Source organism: Parus major, chromosome 24 (genome assembly GCF_001522545.3).
Source record: "Parus major isolate Abel chromosome 24, Parus_major1.1, whole genome shotgun sequence".
Taxonomy (NCBI): domain Eukaryota; kingdom Metazoa; phylum Chordata; class Aves; order Passeriformes; family Paridae; genus Parus; species Parus major.
In genome coordinates, this window is record NC_031792.1 from 455,091 (window position 1) to 481,033 (window position 25,943).

General features: G+C 49.6%; 1 protein-coding gene across 9 annotated transcripts in view; it reads right to left on the bottom strand.

Annotated features, from left to right (window-relative positions):
* The window catches only part of CADM1 (cell adhesion molecule 1), a 133,615-nt gene that overhangs the window by 8,931 nt on the left and 98,741 nt on the right, over positions 1-25,943 (bottom strand). For 2 of the 9 annotated variants that reach the window (XM_033519677.1, XM_015649786.2), the window contains exons 6-11: positions 22,712-22,811; positions 19,734-19,906; positions 16,078-16,149; positions 7,281-7,313; positions 2,118-2,171; positions 155-235 (exon numbers count right to left, since the gene is read on the bottom strand). In XM_033519677.1, the coding sequence (XP_033375568.1) occupies positions 155-235; positions 2,118-2,171; positions 7,281-7,313; positions 16,078-16,149; positions 19,734-19,906; positions 22,712-22,811 (513 nt within the window). The remainder of the gene's footprint in view (positions 1-154; positions 236-2,117; positions 2,172-7,280; positions 7,314-16,077; positions 16,150-19,733; positions 19,907-22,711; positions 22,812-25,943) is intronic. The other 7 variants (XM_033519678.1, XM_033519679.1, XM_033519681.1 and 4 more) reach the window with 7 other exon arrangements.

Below are 25,943 nucleotides of genomic sequence, written 5' to 3' on the forward strand. Positions count from 1 at the left end.
GGCCGGGCTGGAGCAAGGAATAAGGAACTGAGAGGTGCTGGGCCAGCCTTGTCCGAACGCTAAGGGCTCAGGATGTGAGGAACAAGAGGATTGCGAGAGGCACGGACACACAGAGCTCGGTGGGAAGAGCAGGACGGCTCTGCACTCAGGCTACCTGGGAGGAAGGCAAGGGATGCATTACTTAATTGCTCAGTCGGCAGAGCCTCGGTTGGAGCTGTGGGCGGGACAGATGTACCTGGAAGGAACAGCACACTGAGCAAACACGGCAGCAGCCCCCACGCCCGCCACGCCGGTCCCCGTGGGGGTGGGCAGGTGCCCTGCATCCCTCAGGGTGGTGCCCAGGGCTCCCAGCGCCCGCCTGGCTGCTCCCGACCGAGAGCTCAACTCTGGCACTCACCTGGAGCACCCATCTGAGAGCCTCAGTGTGCTGACCCCGGGCCAAAAACATCACCTGGCTGCAGTTTCCTGGCATTCTGAACAAGGGCTACGGGGCAGAGGCCACTCTGCAGCAGGGAAAGGCCTGGGGCTCTCTCTGGTGCCTCCCCCAAACCTGCCCCAGTATGATCCTGACCACACCTGACTGGGAACGATCACCCTTTGGGCAGGCAGGAGTAACCTAAAGAGCAACAAGCAAAATGCTGAAATTCTTAGGGAAAAAATCAGTAGCCAAACCAGATGCTCCAAAAAGGGTGTTGGACAGCACACGACAGGTGCTTGTTGTGGGCAGTGGCTCTGCCTGAGCTGTGTTCTGGAAAGGTGGGGGAAATTTTGGCTTCCATTCCAGACTCAGAAAAAGGACTACCCTGAGCTGTGTGCTCCAGGAAAGGTGTGAGCCCCTCTGGGCAGCACAGGCTGGTGAGCAAACACCCATTCTGGGCAATTCCTTTTTTCAGGTTCTTCTCTTCATTCACCAAAAAGTGTATTTTTCCTTAAAAAAATGGAATTTTATAAAGTAAAAGGACTTATTACAGCAAAACAAATTTTCCCCATCCACACAGGGATGTTCACCACAGCCCTGGTGCATCTTACCTATGGGATCTGTCCAGGGCCTGCAATAGTAATTGTTAGCATTGCTCAGTGTTAGAAAACATCCAGAGTGAATCCATCATTTCTGACCTCTTGGCCAAAGCACACCTGTAGTGGCTTATGGAATGGGATGTTCCCAATCTGACTGGGTGAGAGGGAACCATCTGATGGAATAAGAGGAGGACTCAGGGTTTTTTGGGGTGTTTTTTGCTCCATGCTGAACCCCTGAAAGGAACAGCAGTGGGCTCCAGCCCCCCTGGGCTGGGCTCTTCCCAGGGGGACAAACGGCTGCTCCTGCCCTATGGCCAGGACTGTGCACCCTGTGCTGCAGCAGCTGCAGGCAGCCAGAGCCCAGCAGGCACCAGGGTCTGCAGGGATGCCCTGCAAGGGGGGCAAAAAAAAAAAAATAAAGGTGCATTTCTATAGGAAAACATGAAGAGCAGAGACTTAGGTTTGTACCACTGGTACAGGCTCTGCTCTGAATGCACCAATCTGCATCCACTGAAGACACTGTTCTGCTTTAATCTCAATCAGCACTAATTGGCAAGAACCAGCCACGAGGATGCATTTATGCCTCTTTCTGTACAGTGTGGATAAAAAGAGGCTTGAACCATTTACTTGGTTTGACCTTACTGAAGAAACAACCACCTCCTTTTTACCCCCAGTCTGATGTTGGTACAATGAGGAATCCCCGAGCAGCCAAGGGTTAGTGCTGGCCACCTGCAAGGGAGGTTTCACACAACACGGCAGAGTCAAGTGTTTTACAAGGATTCAACTCAACCGGTTCTCCAAGTCAGCAGTCAAAATCCCCAGCCAGGAGGGAACCACAGTGGTTGGCCTCGGTGCCCTGCACCTCCTGCCCCATGTCCGAGGATGCCACACAGAAATGGGTGCCAAAACCAGAAAAAAAAAGAAAAAAAAAAGGGAGGGGAACCCCAACAGAAAGGAGAGCACTTCCAAGCTGCGAGAGCGTGGGGGGGAATGGCTGTGCCATAGCGACTGCACAATGCAACATGGCCAAGATGCAGAAATCAGAGTGGAACCAGTGTCTAGAGAAGGAGAGCAGCGGGTTACCTACGGACTACCCTTACCTGAGAGATCCCCATAGTCCAGCTCCTCGGCCGAATTGGGCAACTGAGTAAAGCCTTACAAGTAAAAACAGACTCGTTTTTCTCTGCGTTTCTCAAGCGACAAAGAACAACACACTTAAGAACTGAGGATGAATTTCTTGGGGGGAAAAAGAGAATGCGTCAGTCACTTGCCACCGTCCGCTGCTGCGGGCAGAGCCATCGTGTGACACCAGTGCAATCGTGGCCTTTATTGCAGACAGAAATGCTCCTCGCTCTACACTGTTGGCACACGAAACATGGCATTGAGACCACTCATAACAGCATGCAGAGCCCCCCAAACTCTGCCTTTCGGCCGTCACAGGGACAACTTCCCAATTTAGTCCAGGCTGATTTTGGTCCTGCAGACAGAGAGCAATGGAAAGTTTGCTTCTGATTTTGCACCCAATCCAATTAGTTTTGGTCATGATGACAAGTCTGGCCATTTATCGATGGGAGAGTAGGAATATTGCACAGTGCATGTCATGGCCTGCTTGCAGGCTGTGGGCTGTGTTCTCTGCCAAACTACTGGACAAACCAGCTCCTGTTCATCTGCCCAAGTGTGATGGATTTATGGGAAAAGAATCTGTCCTCAAAGCTATACAGCCATCAGGGAGGCATGTGGTTGTGACAGCCAGTGCTCAGTGAGGGCATTAGTGCTGCTTGGTTTGGGAGTCTGAGGAAGTGCTGGGGTCTGCAGGCACAGCATCCCCAGGGTGGGCACCTCAGCACCAGTGACAGGGCAAACCGGTGCCAGGAGGCCACCCAGACTTACTGAAATGTGGCGTGGGGCAGTGTTACTCTGTGGGCTGTGATTTCCAGGACTCGCTCTTGCTGCTGGCCACTAAAAACAAATGCATAAGCAAAGAAAAAAAATTCCCATGAAGAGATCCCACATCCCTGGGCACTGGGGAACCTGGGGCTGTCAGCTCATGGACTGCTACCAGAGCTGACTGTGTTAAATAGCCAAGCTGTGAGTGCAGCATGGTCAGTGTGCAGACTTGGCCTCACTGCAGAGCAGCAATATGTGTATTTATATATATATATACACTGCTCTTTAAAAATTAAACTAATTTTCAGTGACTGGTTTTTAAATACATCAAATCACCAGGAAGCTCCATTGGAATTACCTCCTGAAGTGGGAAGCCATTTAGATTAATAGCAGGAAATTTGCTTGTGTGCCACTCTCGGGTTTCAGGGAGCCCTTTTCAGATTTTCAGGAGCCTTTTTCCTATAAATGATCTGTAAATACAACAGTTGCCTCACAGAAGCATTAGCCATGCAAAGCTGCACTTGGCAGAGGAGCTCTTCAACTTTTCTCTCACCAAAATTGCTTCTGTAGAGAGTTCCCTTTAAAGGAACTACATTTTCTCACTGATGAAAAAGGGCAATGTTGCATTTTTTATGAAGCAAAAAAAAAAAATCCTTTTCAGAATGAAATTTGCAACAATTCCACAATTCCATTTCTCCCTGCACCTGGGACACTCACAAATGCCACTGGCCGGTGTTAAAACCTGTTGTGAGGCTTTTAAATAGGTGGTAAATTACTTCTTGATTTTTCTCATTAAACTTTCATACTGGCTACTAAAGCCCCTTCTTTTCATTTCTGAGGGGATGAACTCAAAGTGTACCACTACTCCTGTCAGAGAAATGAAAGGGAACTTTTCACTCTGCTCCATTTCCCTGGAAATGGTAAATCCTCGGCAGGCAGAGCCGGCAGGGCGAGTGCGTCCTGCAGCTCAACCAGGTGCCCACACGAGGACCAGGCACCCTGGCTATATTTAGGTTTCTGTTGGCTCCCACGCTACATCCAGTTTTTTAGGAAAAGCCAATTTCTCTCCCATCTCAGGCTCTAAATAAGCAATTAGGGATTCCGTTTCATGCGGCGTGCGGCGGCGCAGTGCGGACCCGCGCAGACAACGCTGTGATGTTTTATTCAACCGCCCCAAGGACGGGAGCTGTAAAATACATTGAGGAACGGATTTACTATTAGCCGCACTTTTAAGTAGGGCATTTCCAAGAGGGAAGGAGGCAGGTGGGCTGGCAGAGCTGCTTGGTGATGGCAAGGCAGAAAGCTCTGAGGCCTTTTCCGTGGTGAGGTGTACGAGTGGCCAACGCTCTGGTGTGGCCGGGCTTTGGCTTCAGCCGAACAAAACTCATTTTCGGGGACTGAGCACTAGCAGGAAAAGGAACAAGAGTGCAACACAATAGTGTTACCTATTCTTGTACCAAACCTGCTACGGCCACAATTGAAAACCCACACGGGCCTTCAGGGAATAATTTCCAGCCTGTAAAATAATTTACCTGCTGAATTATGGGCCAAGTATTTTCTTATCACTCTTCGTTTGTGATGGGGGTGTTTCTGTTATTTTAACCTTCACTCCAGGCTTCCTGCTTTGCCAGCTTCAGAGGAGGCTTTTCCAAATGGCTCAAAACCCTGCTTTTCCATGAGAATGAGCAGAAATTCTGCCTGTGCTGAGGCAGCATGGCCTGGTTCTTGCCTTGCCAGTGGAGTGGGGAGCAGCCCTGAGCCCCCATTGCTGGGCACACATGGATGGACAGGGCCTCAGGCACAACGCCCTGTGTGGGCAGCACCCACATCCTGGGGAATCATTCTGAGCGTTTAAAGCTCTCTGCTTACAACGGGGTAAGGGCAGAATTTGATAAAAACCGGACACAAGGTCAGTGTGTCCAAGGTGACGGCTGCTCAGAGGTGTCCTGCTTGTGCAGGGGGCAAACATGAGCTAGGCCTCGCACCTGAGGGGCTCCACGAAGGCCAGCACCTCGTGAGGGCCCAGCTCGCTGGCCACCGAGGGACAACATTAAAAACTGGTGGGGAGAGGGGCAGGGAGGAAAATCGAAAGTGTGTGGCAGAAAAAGCACTTTGTCCCCAGACTGAGGGGTGCAGACACTCCAGGTTGTTACACTCCCGGCTCCACTGAGTTCTGCCCATATTCCAGCTCAAACAGTGGGACCTGCGATTTCAGCCCCACGGGCACCCTGACCCCAGGGGGGCACACCGAGAGGGAGGAGGGCTGAAGCTGGGGAACCCCAGCTTCGTGGGGTGCAGCGGAAGCACAAGCCTTCCTGCCGGCCATGACCATGCTGTTATTGGAGCTCTGGCAATGAACAGTGCAGAGAAAGGAGAAAGTGCATCAGAAAATTCACAGTTAAGCTCTCATTTTTCAACAAAAGAGTTAACAACGTTCGTGCGTTAGGTCACTCATGCATCGCTGCCGTCAACTCCATTCCGTGAGGAAACTGGAATGGCAGGGCCTTGGCTACTGCTGGGACATGCACACACACACAGGACTCCTTCCCCCCAGTCCTCTAGGATACACTCCAAAACTTTAAATGGCTCAAAACCCTCTTTCCCCGATTGAAGCATTGTGCTGGCTCCACACTGGCCTTACATTCCATTTTCTTTGCTAGCAAGCTCTTTTTTGGGTTGGTTTTTGGTTTTGGTTTTTTTTTTTTTGGTTGGTTTATTTTCTTTTTTCTTCCCCCAATTCATTTTAAATCGTTTTTGGAGAAAATCCATTTGGCTGTATTCATGCCCATGCATTTCTAGTCATTCACAGACATGCTCACTCCCATTGGACATTGGAAAGAACAAATGGCCAACATAAACACCTGGTATACTCCATACACACTCCAGCAACACAAGCTTGGAAAGAAATCCAGAGTCTTCACGGGAAAAGCACCCCACAAGGGCAAGCACAGGGGGAATTCAGAACAAACCGGCTGGTTTTAAGGCAGGAAAGTTTGTGGCAGCTCGTTTGACTGGGATAGGTTGTCATTTCAGCTGGCCACCTCCCTGGCAGCAATCCTCCCCACGGAGTGGGGAAGTCCTTGAGTTAAAAACAGGCTTTTTATGGCTTCCTCAGAATAAATAATAAAAAATAAAATTTAACTGCTTTAAAAAATAGGGCAAGGGTTTGCCACTGAGCATCTGCCCAGCTGGTCCTCACTGCAGAGTCTGATACATGCCTACACCGAGCCTTTCCTGATGCAGAGACACCCAAAAAGGATGCTGGGAGCTGTGCTATTGTCAGGGCTACCTGATCTTTTTCAAAATTAGGGATCAACATCTAGCCACAAACATGTAGCTACAAAATCAGCGACACTGACTCCATTTAACACACACAGGGAGACTGACACGCAGACAAAACACAAGTGTGCCCCAAGATTTCCATCTTTATGCCAAGTGGGAAAATGCATCCAGGTAGGTAAGTTATTGGGATAAGAAGTGCAAGGCTCTCCAGTGGATACAGCTCACTGCTTTGCTCAGTCCTGCCTCTGACCTTGGCCAAGCAACACCTCAAGGGAGCAGGCAGGAGAACAGGGTGCTCTGTGCTAGGGGTTTCTGTCAGTAAAAAATCAATTTATCAGAGTGAAAAGAAACTAGAACAGCGAAGTCCAACGTGAACTAGCTGAAATTAAAAATTGTCAGAGGTTTTGGTTCTTCAGTTGAAAAGTAAGCTTGTGCCAAAAAATGGGATGCTCAACTTCCAGCCCGCAGCGCGTACGTAGGCTTGCCGGGGAATGGAGGAAGCTCAGGAAGCTGTCAAGCTGTTAGCTAGACTGCCTCGAGCAGATGAGAAGGGTTACTTTGCTAGACTGCTATGCTGAGAGGAAAGTGTTGCTATTTGTTTTCCCAGTCTCCTTCTGCAGTGTAATAACACAAACTTCCCTGCCGACCTTGGAGGCGAGCACTCCTCTGGAGAATCCCCAGGGCTGCCCTATGCCAGCAGACCCGCTGGATGCCCTGTCTTAAAAACTAACTCAAAATGCAAGAAAAATGCTCAAAAATCTTTTTTTTTAAAAAATAAAAATTTCTTTTTCACATGTGAAGTGACTCTCTCAGTCAATGGGTGAGAACCACTTAGCATTGCTTGGACCTGGATGCCTGTTCCGTGGGGCTTGTGCTTGCCTGGCACCAGGATGATCAGCTGGGAAGCTCACAGCAGAAATGACAAGAGCAGACAGACCTTCCTGCCTTAGAACCCATGTTGTATTTATGAGATGAGGCCACCTGAAACAGTTTTCCCTTGAAGACTCCAGTTCCCTTTTTGGCTTCCCCTTCCCAGGCTTGTCTTGCCACTCAGCAGCGCTGAGAAATAAGATAAACAGGAATGTGATACCAACCGTGAACTGCTGGTTCTGTCGTCGCCGTTGTGTCTACACACGGGAACAGAGGATTGGAGGAAGGGAAGAAACAGGAGGAACAGCATGCAAAAAAAGGGAAAATGGAAAAAATGGAACAGATAATATATGAGCAAGCTTTCAAAGAACATTGCGTGACAAGCAATAATAAAATGAAAGGCAAAAAGCATTTGAAGTGAGTTGCACTGTTTAGAAGACATGCCTCCAGTTCAAAAGCTATGAGCCTGAGGAAAACAGTAAATTTTTTTCTTTTTCCAGGTCCTTGCCAGAACAATTACTGGTGGTTGCAAAGTCAGGGGAACAGGAGACAGGAGAAAACACCGACACCAACGGTTTGGTTGGTGGGGACAAAACAGAAGCTCCAGAGCAGGATGAGGAGCTGAGGCTTGGCACATCGCTGTTACACTCTCAAACACTGCCCCATCAGAGCTCCCCTGGCCAGGGAACAGTCTGCTCCTGCCTCTCCTCCAGCTTCCCAGCCACCACCTGCATGATGAACCATATTTTCCAGCATAAAATATGTTCTAGAACTGGCAACTGTGGACAAACATTGCCGTTCCCTCTGCTGCAGCAGGTCCCTGGTTGGACAGCTATGGGTAATTAAAACATCCTGTATATTTTTTTGCTGGTTAGTCTGAAGCTGACTCTACTCCATTTGGACTACATCCCACTGGAAATTTCTTGGGGGGCACTGCCTTGCCAATGGAGGGATTCTTTGTATCTTCCAGGTGTTTCCAACAGGCAGTTTAAAAAGACTGACCCAAAACTGAAGGCTTTTTCTGACAGTTCTTTCCCCCACACCAATAGTTCTAAACTAAATGTAACCACATTACCCAAATTTACTATTTATTTAGTTCTTGGAGGCTGTTTACTTTCCCTCTGGAGGCAGGTGCTCTGCGGCAGGGGTCAGTGGCTGGAGCGGACGGGCTCCTCAGGACGTGTGACTGAAATAAATCCCAGAGCCAAGGGCCAGCCAGGTTTGGGGCAGCCGTGCCTGGCTGGAGGCAGGCAGTGTTTGAGTGAGGAGCAGCGTGTGAGCGAGCCTCAGCGGCGCTGCAGCCCGGAGCTTGGGTTTTGCAGCAACGACAGACAATTCACAGCGGCGTTTCCCCTCGCTGACACAACCTGGGGACGGGCCCCTGAGCGGGCAGAGGCAGCAGTGGAAAAAGGAGGACCTGTTTCTTGGCAATTTAGCTGAGGACAGCCCAGGGCTGAATTCCTGAAGCAGCAGCAAAGACAAGAATCATACAAGGAATACACAATACTTACAGATACAAGGTCTACATGCTTTAATTATGGAAGCAAAACAAATAAACCCTGCACAGTTTAACAAACTGTACCAAGACTTGCATAGCAGATTATCAAGCCGTCATTAGCCTGTTTCCACTGCCAACGTAGGCTGTTCTCATCTTGGCAACCAAATCTAAGGCACCCTCAAGGAGGCCAGCCCTTGTTCTCCTGTGGGAGCCCTGGGGGCCTACAAAGGAAACCTTCCAAAGCCACGAGGAGACCAAGAGCAGGGCTTTGCTTTGGTTTTGGGTAGCAATCCCCATTTGTTTTAACCAAGCAAATGGTGGAAGGGGAAATGGTGGTGGAGGTGGGGGGAAACCCATTGTTTAGAAGGGCTTGTAAAACTGAGTATTAATTCCTGAGATAGCATCTTGGCATCTATAAATAGTCTCAATTTACTGTCTTCCTGAAATAAAAAAAGTTATGTCAGCTTTTACACTAAATAGAGAATCTGCTGGAAGCAAACTTGTATTGATGTGCTGGAAGAGATTATTAGTCAAGAAACAGTGCAAACTGGACAGTGCATCTCGCTTCCCCGTCCGGGGACAGAGACCGACAGGTTACACAAAATAAAGTTCTCAAGCGGTTGTAAGTGCGAACAAATATCCACGTCAAACAACATGTTGGCTGCAGCTGGAATGACAAAGTTATGATTAGCAAATGGTTTGGATGGTTGCAATAGGAAACACAGAGTGGTTAAAATTCAGAGTGAGCTTTTGGGGAGTCCTGTTCAGTCCCAGTCCTTTGGGAAGGACTGCACACACGTGTTCCAGAGGGAATGACCCCGTGTAAAGACTTGAACACGCTGACACTGGCGTGTCTCTACATCACCACGTGGCAAAGGAGAGAAAAAGGTCACTGGTGCTTTGGTACCAAAACAGTGCATTCCTGAAAATCCGTGTGTGTCCCCACCACTGCCACTCCACAGCCTGAAGGGACATCCCAGCCCTGCAATGCTGCTGCTCACACAACCCCTAACTTCAGGCAGGCCTGGCTGACTTTGAAGGTGCTTTCCTGAATCCTGGGTATGTGCCACCAGCTTCTGCTTTGCTTTCAAGAACAGCCACATTTCCGTGTCAGAGCAGGCACACAACACCCCAGGGATCAGCCTTCTGCCCCATGTCCTACAACAAAATCCATCTCTTCTCCTCAAATGCTGACCAACAAGTCTTTGATACACTCCTGACTTAACTCATGCTGACCAAGGAAAGGCTCTGCTGTCACAAAAAAGCACTGCTCTGGCCCCAAGCCATCGATATGCAGAACAGCTACACGATCACCCAAGGCTGACAGCTATCATTTAAAATGGAAATCTGGTGATGAAGAATGGGCTGGTCTGCCAGAAAAGCCAAGAGGACATAGCAATCACATAACCAAACAGACTCAACGTGGGATTTTCTATCTTAATATCAAGGCTTCTCTTCTCAATGCCAATCAGGACTGCTGTTCAGGAAAAGCAGAACAATGCCAAGGCCTTCCAAAATCTTTGTGTACAAAAGCTCCTCAGGGGCCTGGTTTATAGTTACAGAAGGTACCCAAGGGAGTAACCATTGGCCTGTACAAAGCTGCAAATTTCACTTTATTGGGATTTCTGTGTAGCAACGGCCATAAGAAATAAATATCTGCCAGCTAAGACAACTCAGATGACACCCAAGCTCTAGGCACTCACCACTTCAGTAGGCAGCTACACGAGGGCACACACACATATACACACACATATTTACAAAATTACTGTGTGGAGGCAGCTGGGCAACATTTCTCAGAGTTATGAGCTCCACCGCTGAGCCTCCTCGTTTTCTCAAATGGATTCTCTCCAACTTCAGACTGTTTGCAGAGTGTGACAGATCAGGCCCTTTAAACTTGGCCATAATTAGTCCACAGCCTCAAACAGAACAAGCACGATGGAGGAATGTTAAAACCCCAGCAGCAAAATTCAATTCCCCTGGTTGAATGGTGCAGCCACAGTGCTGCAGGCACGCAGAGGCACTTGGTGCAGGGGGTGAGGAGCACACACAGAATTACAGCAGCACATCCACAAAATAACAGCAAAACATGCTGCTGCCTTTTAAATTTAAAGAGGCTTTAGCAAGTATAGATATCCATTCAATATATTGCTTTTTAAATTGCTTTCTGAACTGAAACCAAAAGCCAATCTGATCCCTGACGCATGGAGCTCTTTTTCTTCCCGATTTTCCAGACTACTTCACATGTAGTGACCGGGGTGAGTGTGAATTCCTGCACGCAGCCTGAGGGAACAGCATGCAGCACTGCAAACAGATCCCTGCTTTGGTTCAGGTCCCTGGGGCTGATGCAAAAGCCTACAAAACCCTTTCTGCTGTTCCCCTGGATTCAATTTCTGTGGGACACCAGCACAGATGTCACATCCCACAGCAATGCGGGAGATGAGGGGTGATGAGGCTCAAACACCAGAGCAGTGGCACATCCATCCTCTCCCTCACCTCAGCCATCCCCTTCCTCACCTCAGCCATCCTCCCCCTCACCTCAGCCATCCTCCCCCTCACCTCAGCCATCCTCCCCCTCACCTCAGCCATCCTCTCCCTCACCACATGCTCCTCCAAGGATGGATGGAGATGTCCTTTGCATCCCAAAGCCCCGATCTGCTCCGTACAGTGCTCTGGGTTGGTGCTGAGTGTCCCCGTCCAGGCGTGCTGCAATGGGCCCTGGGGACAACTTGATTAGCAGACCAGATGTTTCACAGAAATCATCACAATCTGTATGGATGCTGTGTGTGACCAGAACAAAAATAATCTGACATTAGCACAGTGGCTCTAGCCATGCTTTTGCATGTTTCTCCACACAGATTTGTGAGGATTTGGGTTTGATTTCAAGCCCAAGCTTGCACACATCCCACGCTTCTGCTCGGCAAGATGATGGTTTGTGCACTGCTTATGCTGTGTCATCAAAGGTAAGGCCACATATGACAGGTCCTACCTGCTACTGGCTGGGATGGGACTGAAAGACTGAATTTTATTAAATTTTATTTCCTGTCCCAGGCCTGTCAGCTCTGCCTTTAGCCCCTTTAATGCGGACACATCCTGGATGAAAATGTCAGAAAGGCACAGAATCATCTTTAAATTAACTTGACATTTTACCAGGGACAGGCAGAACCTTCAACAGAAAGCAAAACTTAAATAATAAGTAATTTGGGGGAACAAATCCCTGGGCTGCGTCCCTTCACAGTGGAATCAAGCACCTGAACATGTCACAGCTCAACAGCAGACTGGGAATGTCGAGAGCAAACTGGGAGCCCTGGCTGCTCCTGCTGATGTTCCCATCTCCCGCTGGCAGCGTGGCCATCTCCACATCCCCAGGAAAGCCAGAGTCTGTCAGAGAGTCCAGACAGCCCAGCAGAAGCTGACTACTCTCAGCTGACTGGGGAGCAAAAGTGTTTTTACCATGGAATTCCATGCCAGCACCTGCAGTGGTGCCAGGCAGATGTGGCTGTACCTGAGCCGATGTCCTGGTCCTGCTTTAGTCATCCCCAGGCTGCCTCCCACAAACCCACTGCAAGGAAATCTGAGAAAAGGATGACTGGGACTGCATTCTTCCTGCCCACCAGCCACTGGGATGACTGCTGGGATAAACTCCCTGCAACTGCAGCTTTTCACACCACCGGCTGTAATTAGGAAAGGACAAACTCCTACTGAAGATAAAAAAAAGTTCTTGTTTTGAGGAAGTTTTTTGGCATGTGAAATGCTCTGAAAACCTATTTTTGCTGACAGCGTTCACATTTCCATGTGCTATTATTTTTAAAGCACCTGGGATGACACGAAGTTGTGCTTATCAGGAGACAGCTTCTGCCCCTGTGGGTGACAGCAGAGTTCCACCACCATGTGCCCCTGCTCAAGAGCTGATCTTCCAACTCAGCATCAATTCTCAGCTCCTGCTTTGGAGCTCACTGGCTCCTGCACGCCTCCAAGACAAAGAGAGCTTGCTCCTGCTTGTAGAAATCCTGAGCCTCAGGAAGGAACTCAGAGCTGTTTCCACAGGACGGGCTCAGTGCTTTCCACACGCATTCACTGAGGGGGCTGGGAATTCTCAAGTGAAAACCACTGCCTGCAGTGTTACAGCCCCCTGAAACACACACCCACAACTGCTACTCCAAGGGATCAGTGGGATTTGAAACATGCTCTAAATGGGCCCTCCAGGGAGGACATGGGGGGCCCCCAGCCTGCAAAGGATGGAGAGCAGCACCTTTACAGAGTCAGCAGCATCCACCACAGGGCTGGCAACACCGGCAACCTGCACCTGTCACCCCCAGGTCCTCACCAAACACCTGTGTAATTCCACCTGTGGAGAAAGTGTGGGAAATGCAAATGTTCACCTATGAATGATGCCGTGGATCCTGAGAGGCGGGCAGGAGTGAGCAGGCTGGGAAAGGCAGGTGAACACTCAGTGCCATGCCCCGAGATCGGGGCTGGACTGTGATTAAGGACCTTTATTTCCCAGGAAACAACAGCTGCCCAAGCCCAGCATTCCAAGGAGCGACTCCAGGGTAATTCAAATGATGCTGCTTGCTCTGCTGTATCGTATTGTACATCTTAATGAAGAAAGCCACAAGGACAATTTAACTGATAAAAAAGGGCTCGGCAGCGATAACGGCTGAAACACCAAAGGATGGCCGGAATATCAATGCTGTTGGAGGATACATGGAAAAGATCAAGCTGTCACGCAGGAAATCTTTTCAAGCACCTACACTAAAGTGACAGAGGGAAAGCTCTAAAGGTCGCGGTGTTTGGAAACTTCACCACTGCTCAGCTTGTCCTTCGCTGGAGAAAGCATCAGGTCAGCTTTCCAAGAGCTCCCCCAGAAACTCCCTGAACCAATAAATCAAAAGGACAACTCCAAGGGCAGAATTTTCTAGGGTCACCTGCTAGAAACTGCTTCAGTGCAGCCTCTCTCCCCATGTTTTATTCAATTAAAGCAAGACAATTGTTTTTCAGAACTACTCCATGGTTCCAGGGGACATGAACTAGGTCAGGTTTATACTAAAAGTAGGGGAAGAATAGCAAAATGAAACAGATTTCAAGCCCACCTCATCCTAAGGATTGGATTCCAGTGGGCTGGCTCCAGATGCCTGGATTGCCAGCAGCTCAGAGAACCCCGTTGGCTCCCACCTCTCCTCTGTCAGACAGGAAGAACGCTGGAGCATTTGGGTGAGGACAGGAATTAAGTTATCAGGTGTCTCTCAAGGCTTTGAAAAATGTTCCAACACTGCTCTGCTATGTAATTCTAGAGATTATGTTAATTTGACCTAATTTTTTCCAGCCAGAAAGTCTCTTAACTACCGAAGGGCAGAAGCTGGTGTGGCTCCACGCTCCTGAGCACTGACTGGAGAGGACACACGCGCACATCTCTGCACGACAGAGGGAGAAGAAGCCTCAGCTGCTCTGGGTGGGAAAAGCACACAGCTCATGGGCAGTGGATGGCAAGATGCATGTCAAGAAGACTCATTGCAAGGGAAGAAAACAGTAATTTCTCTTATTAGCATTAGTGAATCTTCTTCAGACAAGTCGCAAGCAGGAACTGCTGGAATCAGGGAGCAATATCACATTTTCATTACTTTTCCAGCCTCCTCAGCAGTTCAAAGCCAACACAGAAAAGCATCAAGAAGGCAATGGAGACCCACTGAGTTCTGCCACCAGAGTCTGAGATCCTCCACCACTGCAAACAAAGGTGAGAGAACAACGCTGGACAGCCACATGCTCCTTACCCCAAGGAACCTCTGCCAGGCTGATGACATGGCCATTTCTGACTGCACGAACCACCACCCTCCCCTCCCCGTCTTATTTTTAATATAAAAATCTGGACAACTCTGTGAAGGAAAGCCCAAAGGCTACTGAGCATCCAGAGATGAGCCACAGCACTTGCAGCAGGACAGCAAACAACCAAAGTGCTATTTATTGGGAAGAACCAACCAGTACTGTAGAAGCTGACACCACGGGTGAGGACAAGCGAGGACAGCACAGGCTTTGGAAGGCAGTGCTGGGGCAATCCCTAAAATGACAGGCTGATAACAACCCAGTTCCCAGAAAAAGGACAGTCATTAAGGTTTGCAGGCACCAGGATTAACTGAAGGGTTACCCAAGCATCAAGACACATTGTTCCTTTGAGCCCTCCGAAATCCATGAGCAATTACCGTCGAACAAAGAAACCTGCGAGCGCGTCCACGTACAGCCTGTGTACACACGGCCGAGCCTCTCTGCCAACAGCTCTTAGGGAGGCTCTGAGAAAGCCTCCAGCCTCCACTGAAACAAAAGCGGGTTAATCCAGGAATCAAACACACGGAGGAAGGGACAGCGGTCACGGCAGAGCATCCCAGGCACCCCAAGCTGTGTGTGTGGAGCTGGGGTTACCGGTGCGCACCTGCAGGGAGGAAGCAGAGCACGGCGAGGGCTGGCAGGGCGATGGTGGCCGCCGGCGCGCGTTAAGGCACCTTGGGAGAGAGGCTTCGTCCGTGCCAGCGGGGCCTGCCCTGGGTGCAGAAACCTCGAAAGGAAAAGAAGCCACGAAACGCCCTGGGCAGGGTGGTGAGAGTCAGCTGAGCAGCGTCATAAAAGCAAATAAAATGTGAAGGCATTTACACAAGGGGTGCTTTACAGCAAACAGTAAACGTTGTGCCATTAGCTATTCAATGGTCCATCCTCACCTGCCGTTTGTCACCTCTGCCTCAAAAATAAATAAACAAACAAATAAATAAATAAAGCCCCACAAAAAGCAGCAAGCAAAAGCAAAAGCAGCGGTTGGAATAGGAAAGGTCAGAGAAATGACAATGCAAATGGTTACAAATAAATCAGAAGGGTTTTCCTGATGAGTCAGGTCTGTGAGGAGGTATGAGGATGTGTCAGAGAGAGGTGTCATGATCTTGCTGGTTGTTTTTATTCATCTTTTCTCGCTAGACACAGAAAACCTCACAAGCTGAAAGGCAGCTCCTCAAGAATGGGCCTATGGATGGCACTCACTCAATAAAAACGACTGGTGGAATTCCCTTTTCTGGGAGAGTGAGGGAGAAGCTTATCACAGAGAAAGACCAACACCTCGGCATGAGAAAAAGCATCTTGAGTCACATCAGGTGAACTGAATTGCCAAAGACCAAACTTTCTATAAATTGTTCAGAAATGGATACTGACAGGATGGAGGCTGAAACGACTGCCCATGCTAAGGGAGCTCTAAGGCTGTTGGCATCCTGTGTTTGAAGCACCCAGTGTTGGCCACCAGTAACTGAATTAATCACTTTTTCTGCCATGACAATTCCCACGTTTCAGGAACACCCACACCCACGGCAAGGACCGTCCGACGCTCTGAGCTGCCGGACCGGGGCTCGTGCTGTGGGTGGGTGTATTTGAGGGAAAAAAAAAATACTGCAAGGGACTGGTTTGTTGTTTTTCCCCAGGCTTCATGCTCTGCTTATATACATAAAAGACAATAAACATTCAGGACATTTCCAATGGTTATGAAGGTACCGTACCTGTGATGGTGGTAGGGATGGTGGTGGTAGTGGTGGTGGTTGTTGTGGGAGGAGGGATAGTTGTGGGGGGATCTGGATAAAATATAAAAAGGAAAATAATAAAAAAGCAAATTAAGAAAAAAACAAGCAGAACACAACAGCGGTCAATTGTGATCAGAGGAAAACAAGGATGCTAAGAAGCAGCGCAGGGGTTGGGGGCTTTCCTTGGCTCAATCCCAGGGGGAGAGCCTGGCAGTGCAGGGACAGAGGGGCCAGATCCTCTGCCCACACTTACTCGGGCTGGAGAACCTGGCCCCAACCTCTCCCCCACTTTCTGCCTCCTACAATGCTAAAAAAAATAAATAAAACCCAGCACAAATTAGTCAATGAGAGAGAAATGGAATGGGAGAGGCATAAGGAAAATAAACTGCACACTTTCCACAACAAAAAGACCAGTTTGCACATACAAGGAGAGACACAGTGGTGCTTTGGTGGTTGTCTATGGATACATTTGCAAACCCAGGTGGGAGGGTTGTGTGAGGGGCCCTGCTGTGCTTCACAGCCTGAACATTAACAGCACATGAACAGATCTCACTGTCTTCCCAGGGCCATGAACCTCACTGCTCTTCCTCTATGAACACATGGCAGCAGGATGTTAAAAACTACTTCAAAGATGGTAAGGAATACAGAGAAATGACAACATCATTGCTGAATATCAATTTCCAGGTATGAGGAATTCCACCAAGCTCTTTTAATTTAAAAAAAAGTCAATATTTTTCTGACAATTTCAGTTACACACTCTTGTTTTTGCTACTAGGGCATCGTTAATGAGATGTTTCTCTCTGTGACCATTTCTCAGATGGACTGGACCTGTTGAGATTTAAACCCTGCTGCTTGTCACGGGATTGATGTTACACACAGGGACACATCCTTATCAAAACTATCGGGCAGGAGAAGGTAGATATGAGAAGATGTAAAAGAAAAAATATGTATCAATGCCCAGATGATCAAACTGAATGCACTAAGTAGTCAGAAAGACTTTGAACTACGGATTCATTTGGCAATAATAGAGCATGAAACCTTTCATGGGCTTTTGATTTTAGGTTTCCTCCGTAGCACGTCAGCTGCTCCTCACTAACACATCTGCTACTCTTTTATCTCTGAGCAAGTTCCCTTGGATCCCCTAATTAAGATATCTGAACTTTAATTATATACTGCACCTTTATTATATTCCATCCAACTTCCCAAGAGTTAAGGAACATCACCTCAGAGCTCGCTGTGCTATGAGCAGCCACTGTCTGTCCTCTGCATCCCAAGATCTCAGCCCCTGTGCTCGTGTCTTGCTCCTGACCCACACATCTCCCCAGGGGCAGAGGGGCACAGCAGCACTGGGGAAGGGCCCCCAGACTCACACTGATCAGCCTGAGACTGGCTGGGCCATGGGCTCTTCCTCCATAAAAGCAAAAAAAAAAATGCTGGAGCTAATGAGCTAATGGAGCTGGAAGTTTCTAGCAATGTATCTGCCCATGCCCATGGGGAGGAAAAGCATAAAATGGATTTTAGAAATGAGCATGTTTCCAGTGTGTGTCAAGGTGATTGTACATCCCCATCCCACGTGGGCAGCTGGGAAGGTGCTGGGCACAGCTCAGCTGCTGGAAGCCACATCAAACCCTTGACCTGCAGAGATGGGAACGGGACTGCCTGAATGCTGCCTCTCCCGGGCTGTGCCAGGCCCTGCTCTGTGTCTGCAGCCCCTCAGCTCCCACCCTGGGGCAGTTCTGCACCGTGAGCAGCCACAGCTGCCCTGCTGAGGACAGCCAGGCACGTCCTGCCACCACGGCCCCCGCCGTGCACAGCCCCAGCCCCTGTGTTCTGTGTGCTGCTGGGGAATGAATGCGCTGCTTTTGGGTGGTGAAAGAAGCCACGGGCCAGAGGTCTGAGTGCTCCACCAGTGAGCATGCTGAAGCTCCCCTCAGCAGCAGCCAGCTGGGCTCTGTACCAGCAGGCTTCAGCTGACAACCACAGCCCAACCTCTCCCTCCCCACTCTGGACTTCTCCCTTTTCAACCAAGGGTTAAAAGCATTCCTTGTGCCATCCAGAGTGGCAGGATGCTCCCAAATGTGCAGGAACTGGAGATGATGGGATGTGTAAAACCCTTCTCTGCCCATGAGCTGCCCTCCTCTACACAGACAACACATCTGCCAGATGCCTAAGCTGGAACCCACAGGCCCCTGTCCCCTGAGAACCTGCATCTCCTTCCAAGTAAAGCTATCTTGGGTCTCCTGGGGATTTAACCCCGAGAGGAAGAAACCCCAAGGAAGTCCTGCGCTGTCTATTCTCGTCACATCCCAAATGCAGAGTAATTATGTGAGATTTCCCACGAGCTCAGGGAAGCTCAGGCCAGTGATGCTGGGGAGGTTCCCCCAGCCCTGCCTCGGCCCAGGATGGGTACACAAAACTACAGCTGGCCCTCAGCTGCTTTATGGCAGCAGCTTTCATGGTTTCTGTCTCATGGGGAACTGCCTGTGTCCTATTCCAACTGCTCTGCTCTCTGCAACACTGCTTATTTCTTTCAACACTGATGTGAACAAGTGGGTTTTTTATATTGTGAGCATGCAAATTACCAATCATAAATGCGTACCTGACTTCATTTTGTAAACTGGGGCCCTGTGGAGTGAGAGGCACTAGAAAAACTACCTATAGGATGGGGTTCAGGAGTTTTGTATAGGCTCAAAGCTGTCACTACCTTGAGTCTTTAGGCAAGTTCCTAAGACTGGGCTTAAAATCACTCCTGCAGAGGTGGCATTTGGAGAGGTATGGGAGGTTCTCCACTCTGACTGGATCAGAGTAACTACCAGAGAGCTAAGATTGCAGAGCTTCAGGCAGCTGTTGCATGGAACAAACTCCACACCAAGTTTCTGTCCCATCTGAGTGGAACCATAGCATCGTTCAGGTCAGAAAAGACCAAGGAACCACCAGGAACTCGGCCCAGCCACACACAACCGCCCTTAACAGAGAAAGTTTAAATATGCAGCCCAAGGAACAGCTCATCATTAAACTGGGGGATCGCTCTGCAAGTGCCTCCTCAATCTCCACTCCGTGCAACACCTCATGGCAGGGGCATGAGGTTTACAGCAATGCCACAGTAACGCAGGTGAAACGAGGAATTAATGCAGGTACTTCACAGCGCTTTAAAAGATGCTGAGGCATGTTTTAGTGTCTGCCCAGCCACACAGACAGGCTGAAGGCATCACATTCCTCCAGTTTATTTACTGGTTTGTAATTATCTAGGGCTGCTGGCTGATTAACTTGCTAGCGAAAGGCTCAGAACCCCTTGGACCATTGCTCAGGCCACTGGAGGAGGTGTTACCAGGAGGACAAGAAACCATTGAGAAGTCCAAGGAGAACTGCACAGTTCTCCCCACGCCCCTGCTCTGGCTTCCCTTAGGCTTCACCTGGCAGCACGGGGTGGGAGCTCCCGGAGCCAGGACACACCGAGAGCCCCAGCAGCACCCCAGGGCCGTCCCAGCCCCTACCCCAGCCCAGCATCGGGGTGTCAGGAGCTGCCTGTGAACCTGGCATTGAGCAAATGTTAAGTTCTGTCACAGCTTTCCGAGCAGGGCATGTTGCAATTACGTGTAAACGAGTCTAGAAGAACGGTGGTTTTTCTCACGTACCGTATACAAACAGCATGTAATCCGCATGTGATTTCCCCACCGCGTTGGAAGCCTCACAGCGGTATGTACCATTATCTGTTTTGTTTAGGTTACTAATGAGAAGGTTTGAACCAGACACTACAACGTGTTGAGGCATCTCATCATCTACTCTTAACCACCTCATGTCCGTAGGCCTACAGAGGAGGGAGAAAAAGAAACAGTCACATTACTATTTTCCTATGGTCAAGATGGCATCTTCAAAAGTTCATCCACAGACAGAAAGCCCAAACCAAGAAAAACTGTAAAGAAACAACACATACTTTTTTGTTCTACTCAAGCCCAGATGCTGTCGGGCTTCCTCAATTTAAATTTATTTTAACCCAACAGGAAACTGTATCCAGAGCTTAAATTTTCTGAAAACACTAATGCAAGCAGGAAGAAAGTTCATTAGTGGTTAATCATTCGCTTACTCAGCAAACCTGAAAGCTCTGCGGCTACAGACTCAGTGTTCATCCACGGGGTGCTCTGAGGGCAGAGCTGGACAGCAGAACAAGTAAGGTTTTGTCAAGTTTGAACCCTTCCACATGCTGCCAGGGACCTGGTGACCTCAGCAGGGGCTGTGCCGTGCACTGAGGGAGTTCCAGCCCTCCTCCTGTCCCCCAGCCCGCCTGGCAACCCCTTCTTGCATCCCACACTGATGGAACCCAGTGGGCAGGGGGTCTGCAATATTCAGGGAATGAAATGAGCCTGGTTTATTAGAGCTGGTAAAGATTTGAAGCGCTGAAGGGCTTTGTGGGGTCTTTTGAGTTTGTGGGGGTGTTTGGCATCTATTATTATTATGTCTTCAAGCAGCAGTGAGGAGACAGATCAGCTGTTTCTCAGCAAGAAAATTCCAGAACCTTTCAGGCCACTCAGCTCCTCTTAAAGGGGAGTTTCCTGCAGCACAGCATTTCTCAGCCTGCCTGGCTCGAAGGCTGGCAAGTGGGACTTCATGTTGCCAGAGGTATCCCATGGCTCAGGCTTCTCCCTGGGTCCAAACAGCACATGACAGGCATGATGCAGAAGTTCCTGATGCTTCAGTATCCCAGCCAAGCTACTGGATGGATCCAGCACCAAGTTCACTCAGCTGGGCATTGGCTGACTGGTTTTGGACACGGGCTTGGCATTCTGTCCCTCACTGCCATGGCATTGGCACACAAGCCACAGCATGGGCAGCAGAAGCTCCTGAGTGAGCCCAAGTGCAGTTTAACTTCAATATGGGTGGGAAGGGTTTGGATGTTCCTGGTTGCAGTTTTTAAAGGGCTCTTTGTGCTGTAGAGACCCCAGGTTTCCCAGCTGGTACACGACACAGCAGCTGCTGCTCAGAGAACTGTGTCCCTGGATGCCCCACAAGTGACCATTTCAGCATCTTCCCACTTCTGTAATGGTTTTAGGAGGTTGTGTCTAATCTAACAAAATATCTGTATTAATACCAAATAAAAATTTCTCCTCTCTGGTCTTTTTTTCCCTCTGAGCTTCCTTCCCCCAGTATTTATGTTGCCAAATTTTGCAGAGAAATTACTTCGCTTAACTGGAGAAACCTCCCCCTTCATCTAAAACCTCTGTAAAAGATTTCATGAAACCTCTTTGTCTTAAGAAGATGGAGCCAAACCCAGCTCATTACTTTACTGTGTATTTTCTTAGCTTCGGGAGAGCCAGGTGAAGTGACCTAGAGAAGCCAATTCCCAGCACATCACCAGCACCACGCAACGTGCAGCGGCAAGCTGCCAGGGAGATGTGTCTGTCCTATTTAACATGGGAATGTCTTACTCATAGCCTGCAAGGAAAAAATGTAGAGAAGCCTGTTCATTAGATTCCCAGCTGATAGCAAATGGGAGGCACTGCAGGTACCCAGGGGAGCAGGAATGCAAAGGGGCTTGGCAGGCTCTGAGCAGGGAATAGCCACTAAACGGAATTCAGCAGGGATGTGCCAGCCTCTGATGCACAGGGAAGGGATTGGCCTCGTGCCAAACAGAACAAACTGGGAAGTGGGAACCAAGCAAGTACTATGGGAATCAAGAAAATACTGGGGAAGGGGATGTAGGCTACCAGGGAGGATGAGGGCAGCCTGAGCCTCCTCGGCACTGGGTGCCTGCTCTGCCCACAGTGCTGAGCTGGATGGGGTCCAGCTCCCCATGCCCCAGCTCTGGGCACACTGCCAAGGAGGCACTGACAGATCTCAGGGATGTTTGCAGAAATCTTATGGACATGATGAAAATAAACAAGGATAGTAAATACTTGACAGCCATAAATCCAAGTGGAAGAGAAAGTATTTTGAAAAAAAATAAAGCCGACGAAACTTAAATTAGAACAGCAATGAAAGTGTGAGAAAATCTACCCTCCCTTGCCAGGATTTTCCTGATGCATAAATTTCTTCAACTGCCTAAGAAAGCCTCAAGGGCTTGGCAAAAAGAGGAGAGAGAATAAAACTGGTATTCTATAAAAACCACACGGGGCACCAAGGGGGAGGAAAACCATCACACAGTCAGTACGAGCAGAAGGATGGACTGCCTTACCTGGGATCCACCCCACCTCCCCAGGGCTCAGTGTCCATGCACTGGCACCTCCTGGGGACACGATGCAGCCCCTGACCCTGCTTTTGCAGATCTAACCAACCCAGGATTAACTGCAGAATAATGCCACCCGAGCCATTCCCTGCTGGAAGAGGTGTCCAGCTGGGAGCCTTTCCCTTCTGCACCCGAAGGCTGCTGCAGAGTGGCCAGGAAGGGCTCTCCTAAGAGCTCTGCCAGTGGAAATCCCTCGGCCATTAGGTGCACAGGAATAAATGCAAATCAAACTGGACATGTTCAGCAGTCAGCAGATGTTTGGGTGCAGGAAGCATCTCTCCCTCCCTCTGGGACATTGTCTTCGCAGCAGAGAATGGCAACAGGAACAGTGGCCACGCAACGTCCCGTCACCACCGGCCCCCCTGGGCCACCCCTGGGAAGGGTCCAACTTACTGTGGCTTTCCAAAGGCTGTGCACGTCAGCTCCAGCGGCTCCCCTTCTCTCGTCAGGCCTTGCAAGGGGTAATTCTGAGAAACCCGCACTTGAGGCTTATCTGCAGGACACAAAACACGGCTCGGTGAGCCCCGGCTCTCGCCCCCGCTGCTCCCCCTCGCCCGCTCGGAGCCGGCAGCAGCAGCGCCAGCCCTGCCGGGCACCGAGCTTCCCGGGAAGGGCCTTCTGCTCCTCCCTGAGCTCGCTCACAAACTCATCTGCCTTCGTGCTGAGGGGAAGCTGGAGAGACGCTGGTGCCCGGAATGGAAGGGCTTTGTGGTGTATCGGTGACTCTGCACCACAACCCCTGGAGTCCGCGAGTGTGAACGCGCTGGGCTGGACAAGAGATGCTCGTTAGAGACACAAACAGAGCCACAGCTGCCTCTGTGTAAACAACACCAGGCTGTACCTCGTCCAGACGGAGCTCCTCTAAATCCTACAATAAACAGAATTAAAGCCTGGATAGTTAGGGAGCCAACACAAAAACACTTTAGGAAGACCCTGCAGGAAAAAAAGAGCCAAGCTACAAACCTGGAGTCCACAATTAAAAAATTCATTACCTCCCATGACTGAAACAGAGATTAAAAACGCAATCTGAGCTGTAGCTAAAACATTATCAGCGCAGGAAATCAATTCAAGGCTACAAGTGCCATTAAGCCATAGATATTTTTCAGGAATTTACTCAACTGTAAGGAACAAAGGAAGGAAAAAAATCAGTATGCATAAAGGTTGAAACCATTTAAATGTTTCTATTTCCTTTGAGAGTAACTGCTACCCAAAATATTGGCTGGCTGCATTTTATTAACTGTGTTTAACTCATTAACATGCCTCCTATGGAATAATAGAGATTAGGGAAAAAAAACCCGCGTGTCAGGATTTAACCAATTTAAACTCTCATAATTTTCAGTAATGGAATAAGCTACACAAGTAAATCCTCTCCCGAGATGACTCTACCACAACATTTCATCAACTAATCCCTGTTACAGATGCTTCCTGCAGCTCTGGAACTGGGGTGTCCTTGTGGGCTGGGGGCAGTGGCAGCCCTGTGGGACGGCAGCTCTTTGGGGTGTCACTGACTGAGGGGACAAGTCCCAGTGCCACAGGAAATGGGGCAGCTTCGGTGTGCCTGGAAAGGCGCTCCAGCCCTGGAGTGGCACCAGGTCTGCACAAGGAGCACGGGAGGACAAGTTCACTCCGGTGTTATGCAGCAAATAAATCACCTGCCACATCCTCGGCACTGCGCTCACCACTCCCGTCCACAACTCCCACCCCCACAGCCATCTGCTCCCCCTTTCTGATGTGCTCTGCAGCAGCACCAGCAGCCTGTGCCAGGAACATGGATGGTAATTATATCCGTGCTGTGGAAGGAGCAGGAAACTTTCCCAGCTCAGTTTACTCGGCACATGGGGACTGAAACGCCTCCTTTTGCTGTTTGCCTCTCCCGCTGCATCCCCTTCCTATTAGGTGAGTTTAGTATTTCTAATGAGCTGTTTACTAATGACAATTACTTATGGAAATCAGGAGGAATACACCCAGCTCACTGTACTGAGAGAAAACTGCCAACTCCATGCGCTCCCACCAAGCTGGGTGAGCCCTTCCACTGGCACTTCCCAGCCCCCTGGGCTTCATTAAACTGACGATGGCAGTGAAGAGGACACGTCCTGTTTGCATCCAGGTATGGTCGAGGTGTCACCTGCAAAAGGAATCTGGGTTCATCAGCACATGTGCCAGCACTGCCAAAGCCAAGAGCTTCCCAACGGAGCTACCACAGCAAAGGACTTGTCAGCAGGCTGGGAATTACAGAGGGCACTCAGAAATGTACCCAGACCTGGAGGACTGCGAGGGATGGCTGGACACTCCAGAGAAGCAGCTGGCATTAGGCTCATGGCATGCAAGATAAATTTCACTCAAGAATCTGGAGGGGCAATGGTGTCCTTTTCCCTTTGTTTAAGGACGTGCTTTTAGAGCATCTTCAATTCTCCTTGCAGCGCTCACCCCCTGCCTCACAGCAAGTCAGTGTATTTCCTGCAGATTATGGACTCCACGTGCAGGTGTGTGAAATGCCGAGCGCTCTGGGACCCCCAGCCCGCTCCTGTGACATTCAGCAGCGCACACAGACAGAGCACTGATGGTTCCAAGCCTGCCCCAGCTGCCTGCCAGCGCCCTGTTACGAGAGATGCTCCAGCAGAGGTGCCCACGGCTCCGTACCGCGGGGTGACCACACCTCGCAGGCTAACACAAGGCAAGACGTGGCAGCTTTCACCACCAAGTGCACTGCACTACCCTGGAATCCTCAACTTGGAACTCCATAACATCACACCACTGGATTGTTACATAAAAATAAACACTTGCATCTGTGCACCCGAGGCCCTGTGTGCTCCGTGGAAGCCAATTAGACCCAACAACCCACAGCTATTTCCTACTACGCCTCTTTCCAGAGGCTTAAAAAAAACCAGCCTCGTAATTTAATAAGGCACCTTTATTAAGCTAAATTCATTCAAAAGCTCAGAGTGATATACAAGGTTAAATACCAGTCGTCTAAAGGTTACACTGTAGCAGCAGCCAATTTGAAGAACTTATTACAAAGCCATTCTGCATTTGATGAGATTTCTCTCACAACAGGCACGGCGCGTGCCCGTGCAGCGGGGGCTGCAGCCCCCAGAGGGACCACGCACCCCAAAACCCCCACCTCCCCTCAGGATGCCACAGGCCACCGAAGCCTGCACACATTTGACTGTCACAGCTCTCAAGCTCCATGCTTGGGAACTTACCAAACCACTCCAGTTATTCTGCATTTGTCCCAGTTCTTCCTTTTTTAGCCACCCGCCCCATTTTTGTGCCATCAGCAAAGATTATTAACAGTGACTTTTTAAGAACTTCAAATGCTTCAACTGAACAGCATCGGGCCAAGCACCCAGGCCCCTGCGTTCCCTCTAAAAATACCAGCACTGCTGATTACTCCCTAATGACTATCCTTTGAGATCTGCCAGTTAGTGATTTCTTAATCCATTTAAACATGCACTTCATCGATAATGCTTAGATGTCATTAATCAGCCGAGATAAAACATTACACCGAGTTCGGGGCCTTACAAAAGCCTAAGCCTATTATTTCCACCCCGTTTCCTTTCATCAGGCCAGCCCAGGATCTGAAGGCAGAGCTCAGTGCCCTGCCAGGCAGGTTTGGTGCCCGGGG